This window comes from Cannabis sativa, chromosome 4, assembly GCF_029168945.1.
Source record: "Cannabis sativa cultivar Pink pepper isolate KNU-18-1 chromosome 4, ASM2916894v1, whole genome shotgun sequence".
In the NCBI taxonomy this organism is placed as follows: Eukaryota; Viridiplantae; Streptophyta; class Magnoliopsida; order Rosales; family Cannabaceae; genus Cannabis; species Cannabis sativa.
In genome coordinates this window covers 47,808,330-47,813,743 of record NC_083604.1, presented here as the reverse complement: position 1 = coordinate 47,813,743, position 5,414 = coordinate 47,808,330, and the positions used below count along the sequence as shown (strand labels likewise).

General features: G+C 33.9%; 1 protein-coding gene across 1 annotated transcript; it reads right to left on the bottom strand.

Annotated features, from left to right (window-relative positions):
* Positions 1-730: 730 nt before the first annotated feature.
* Positions 731-1,961, bottom strand: LOC133036962 (uncharacterized). The gene is made up of 2 exons (XM_061113747.1): positions 1,181-1,961; positions 731-866 (listed from the first exon to the last, which is right to left on the bottom strand). The coding sequence occupies exons 1-2, from the start codon at positions 1,959-1,961 to the stop codon at positions 844-846; spliced, it is 804 nt and encodes a 267-aa protein (XP_060969730.1). The 3' UTR covers positions 731-843.
* Between the last annotated feature and the right edge of the window lie 3,453 nt (positions 1,962-5,414).

Sequence of the window (5,414 nt, the reverse complement as noted above, 5' to 3'; positions counted from 1 at the left end):
TAACCTATGAAGATACTTGCTCTGGCACGAGGAGCAAGTTTGTGAGAGATATTGATATGGGAAGCATAGGTTAGACATCCATAGTTTCGGAGGTGATCATACTTAGGTGGCTTATGATAAAGAAGTTTGAATGGTGTTTTATCTTTGAGAATGATTGATGGAATTCTATTTATTAGATAAACAGCCGTATGAACTAGTTGAGTCCAGTAAACTAAGGGGAGGTTAGACTGAAAAGCTAAAGCACGAGCCACATTAAGTATGTGTTGATGTTTTCGTTCAACCACTGAATTTTGTTGTGGTCTACCCACGCAAGCATTAAAATTGATTATTCCTTTGCTGGTATAGAATTGAGTGAGTTTCAATTCTTTAGCATTGTCAGTTAGGATTGATTTTATATTAGTTTTGAACTGAACATTGACATAATTGATGAAGTTGTGTATGATTTGTGGAGCATCAGACTTGGCTCGAAGAAAGTATGTCCAAGTATATCGTGAATGGTCATCTACGATTGTTAGGAAATATTTATATCCTTCAATTGATGTTGTGGGATAAGGTCCCCAAATGTCCATATGAATGAGATCAAATATGTCATTTGAAAAATTGTTGTTGGACTGAAATGGCAATTTCTTTTGCTTAGCTAATTGGCATACAGGACAATGAAAAGAATGAGTAATATCATTGTGAAAATTCATTTGTTTATTGAGTTTATTTGTAACAAGTACATATGGATGACCAAGGCGTGTATGCCATTGGTTTGTATTGATATTGATATTACAAGAAATTGATTTAAAAGGTGTTGCAGAAGGTGAATCTTGCTGCAAATAGTAGAGATTGCCATGTTGATTAGCTGTCCCAATCTTCAAAATCTGAGAATGCTCCTGGATGTAACAGTTGTTAGCATCGAATTTTATGACATAAGGACTGTTATTTAAGAGATAACTAACAGATAAAAGATTGTATCTAAATTGGGGAACAAAAAGAACATTTGTTAAAGTAATGTGTTTATTGATTACAACAGTACCAGTATTCTCGATTTTTACTTGGGAGCCATTTGGTAATGTGACATATTTGGTATTAAAATTAGGTGTTATGGAAGAAAAACATTGTAAGTTGCAACAAACGTGGTGTGTAGCACCACTGTCAATAATCCAATTGAAAGGAGATCGGGTATTGAATTTACCAGAAAATTGATTTGCAATTGGTGCATCTGAAGTGGAGGCATCTGGTGTGGGATTTAGTTGCTGAGTGAGCATGGAAATCAATTGTTGACATTGTGCGGAAGTGAGTTGATTTGTAGAGCAATCAGTAGTGGAGACTTGAGATGTTTGAGGTTGGTTTCGACTGGTAGAACCAGTTTCTTGTTTCCTGTTGTTGTTATCAGCAGGTTTTCTAGTGCCATAACCAGGTGGGAAACCATGTAAGAAGTAGCACTTATCTTTGTAGTGCCCTGGTTTTTGGCAGTGAGTACAGTGTGGGCGAGGCCTTTTGTTTCTTGATGTTTGGTTTGCAGCAGGGGATGGATCAGGTACAGAATTGGGGGCAGAGTTCGATGTTACAGCAGCAATGGTGGGAATAGTTCGAGTGCCCAGAGATCGTTGTCTTTCTTGATGAATTATCATGGAAAAAACTTTATTAAGAGAAGGACAAGGGTCAATGAGAAGTACCTGATCACGAACTGCATGATATGATTCATTGAGTCCTTTGAGAAACTGAAGGACTTGATCATGATTTTGGTGGTGTTGTGCTTGTGCAGCAGCAGCACAAGTGCATGGGAATCTTGGCCTTAACTGGTTGATTTCATCCCAAATTGCAGTGAGTTTGGTGAAGTAAGTGCTGACAGAATCATCACCTTGATGAAGGTATGTGAGATTTTCATTGAGCTCAAAGATTCTTGGACCATTTCCTTGGTTGAATCGGTTATTTAGAACATTCCACATTTCAGCAGCAGTATCAAGATACATGATGCTGCTCTTGATTTATGGGGAAACTGAATGGAGAATCCAGGACATAACCATTTGATTGCAACGAACCCAAGAACCGTGTAATTGGTCATGAGCAGGAGGCTGAGGAAGTGATCCATCGAGGAAGGGAGTTTTGTTCCTGGCACCGATTGAGAGTCGAAAATCGCGTTTCCATGACTGAAAATTCTTGTCAGTGAGGATTGGAGTTGCAAGTGCAAGACCGGGGTGGTCTGCTGTGCTGAGAAAATATGGGGATCGAATATCTTCATATGCAGGCCGATTGTTGAGTTCTTGATTCGAACTTGGAGCTGGGATGTCAACTCGATTGGGATTAGTTGCAGGTTGTTGTTGTGGTGGCGGAGCTGTGGAGGCATCGATCACAGGATCAGGATCTTGATCTGTGGTAGTAGCCGAAGATGTAGCACGAGTTCTCACCATTGTTGATTGAATATTCAGGTTGAAGCTTGAAGATGAGGGTTGTTATTCATCTGATACCATATTAGAGCAGAAAGCAGAGAAAAAAGAATTATGTTTTTTTATTGATTGTTAGAACTGAATGGTTACAAATGAGAAAATGCCTTTTATATACAAGTTAATAAAACACAGCAGGACTAACTAACATAACCGACTGAAGTGTAATCATAAACTAACTTAACCGACTTAAGGGTAAACTAGGAAAGTCTAATAACCCGAGTTGGGCTGAGATTTCATGAGAAAGAGGGAAAGAGCAAGGGAGCGATTGTGCGAGAGAGTAAAATGGGAGAAAGATAGAGTGTGAAGGGTCTGTTTGAAACACGAGATTGGACTGAAAATGACTTGATTGGACAGGACTGGACAAGATTGGATTATGCTGAACGTAATTCTGTATTTGGTTTAAGAGTAGACTGAACTATTTTATTTATTTCTTTTTTATTCTTTTTTTTAAAAAAAAATTAAATTAAAATAAAAAAATACAATAATAAATAAAAAATAAATAATTCCTAGCAAAAAAATAAAGACGAATAATAAAATAATATATCATATATAATTAAATATATATCATAAATATATAATAAAATAATGGGTAAATAGCGACAAAACCTCTAAAAGTTTTATTTTGGTTTTATTTAACCCCCAAAACTTAAATTTGTGTGATAAAACTCTTAATACTCGTGTTTTGTTAGCAATTTAATATTTTGTCCATTTTAGGTGTTAAGTGTCATGTTAGACTGGACACAGTGTACACGTGGCACAATTTTATTGGTTCACGTAAAAAATTATTTAAAAAAATTAAAAAATTAAAAAAAATTAATTTGAAATTAAAAAAAATTATAAATAAAAAATAATTTTTCTTTTTTTTTTTGCTTTCTTTTTTCCCTTTCTTTCTTTTTCTTTTTCTTTTTCTTTCTTTTTTTTCTTTTCTTTCGTCTGTTCATCTCCTCTCTCTCTCTCTCTCTCTCTCTCTCTCTCTCTCTCTCTCTCTCTCTCTCTCTCTCTCTCTCTCTCTCTCTCTCTCTCTCTCTCTCTCTCTCTCGATCTAGGGTTTTCAAAACCCTTAGGCAGCCACCCCAGCAGTTCTCCGACCACCCAAGCCACCTCGACTCCTCTCTCTCTCTCTCTCTCTCTCTCTCTCTCTCTCTCTCTCTCTCTCTCTCTCTCTCTCTCTCTCCTTAGTCCTAATGATCTCAAAACCCTTCGGCAGCCACCACAAGCGACCTCGGTGGTTCTCTAACAACCCCCAACCACCTCGACAGTTCTCCAACAACATCCAACCACCTCGACGGTTCTCCGACAACCCCCAACACCTCGACGACACCTCTCTCTCCCTCGATGCTCTCGTAAGTCCTTTCCTCTCCTCATTTCTCTTTATCAAAAATGATATTTTATTTTTCCAGATCAAGGTGTTTTGTGATTTGGAAAACACCTATTTTGGTTTAACAAACTATATTTTGGTGTTTTATAATTTGCATTTTTTTCTGTTTCAGGTGAGCTTTGATTGGTTTTATGTTGTGGTAGTTTTGGTGAGGTGTTGGTGGTTTTGGTTAGGTGATGATGGTTTCTAGGGAAGAGAGAGAGAGAGAGAGAGAGAGAGAGAGAGAGAGAGAGAGAGAGCCGTAAATGAAAAAAACTGAAAAAAAAAAAAGGAAGAAAAAAGAAACAGACGAAAGAAAAAGGGAAAGAAAGAAAAAGAAAAAGAAAAGGAAAGAAAAAGAAAAGGAAAGAAAAAACAAGAAAAAGAAAGAAAGGAATTTTTTTTTTTAATTTTAAATTAATTTTATTTCAATTTTTTAATTTTTTTAAATAATTTTTTACGTTGACCAATAAAATTGTGTCATGTGTACACTGTGTCCAGTCCAACATGGCACTTAACACCTAAAATAGACGAAAATATTAAATTACTAACAGAACACGAGTATTGGGGGTTTTACCACCTAAATTTGAGTTTTTGGGGTTAAATGAAACCAAAATAAAAATTTTGGGGGTTGTGCCGCTATTTACCCTAAAATAATTTATTATAATTTTATTTAATAAATAATTAAAATAGTAAAACAAAAATACTTGAAGAATTCAAAATATTTATGCCAAATAATAATTTAATCACTAATTTGATACAAATATTAATTTTCTAAAATATTAATATAATTTCTAATAATTTCAGAAGAATATATAACTTTATTATTATATTTTTTCTTATAATCAATTTAAATAAGTATTGTTTAATTAATATTATTTTAAATTTTGAAAGCTTATATATGATAATTCAAAATTATATATTTGTACTAATTTTAATGAATAAATTTTTGATAAAAAAATTTATAAATAAATTTGTAATAATTCTTTCATTTAAATTCTTATTAATTTTAAAATGTATTAACAAAATAAAAATTTTAAAAGAATGATAAAAAAATCTCACCTATATGGGATTTTTATCCCACCCTGCCAGATGGGATAAATAATCTTAGACAGATGGGATTAGCTGAATTAGTTATCCAGACATTCAGCATGTCCAAACACTGGACTGGACAAATTGGCTTATCTAATCCAGTCCAGTCTTGTGTACCAAACAGGCTTGAAAGGGATTGAGAAGGAGGAGAACAGGTTTTGTCAGCAATTGGACCCATCTAGTATGGAAGTCGTGAGAAAGAAGAAAAAGAACAGAGGGGAGTCAGAATAGAATGGGTGAAAGAGATGGGATTTAGGTTTAGGTTAGGATTTCTTTTTATTATTATTATTATTATTATTTTTTGTTTGTTTTAATTTTAATTTCTAATATGTTTTATTTTTTATTTATTTTTACTATTATTTTAAAAATAATTTTTTATTTTAAAAACTTAAAATCATTTTTTTTTTATATTTTTAACTAATTATTTATGTAGATCAGTAAAATTGTATCATGTGTACGTCTATGTTAACAACACACTGTGTACACGTGTACAGTTCAACATGGCAGATAACAACAAGAAATACATAGAA

Coding starts and splice junctions, on each gene's coding strand:
- LOC133036962 (XM_061113747.1), bottom strand. CDS start 1,961: ATGTATCTTGATACTGCTGCTGAAATGTGGAATGTTCTAAATAACCGA. Junction 867..1,180: donor AATTGCAAATCAATTTTCTG/GTAAATTCAATA, acceptor GAGCATTCTCAG/ATTTTGAAGATTGGGACAGC.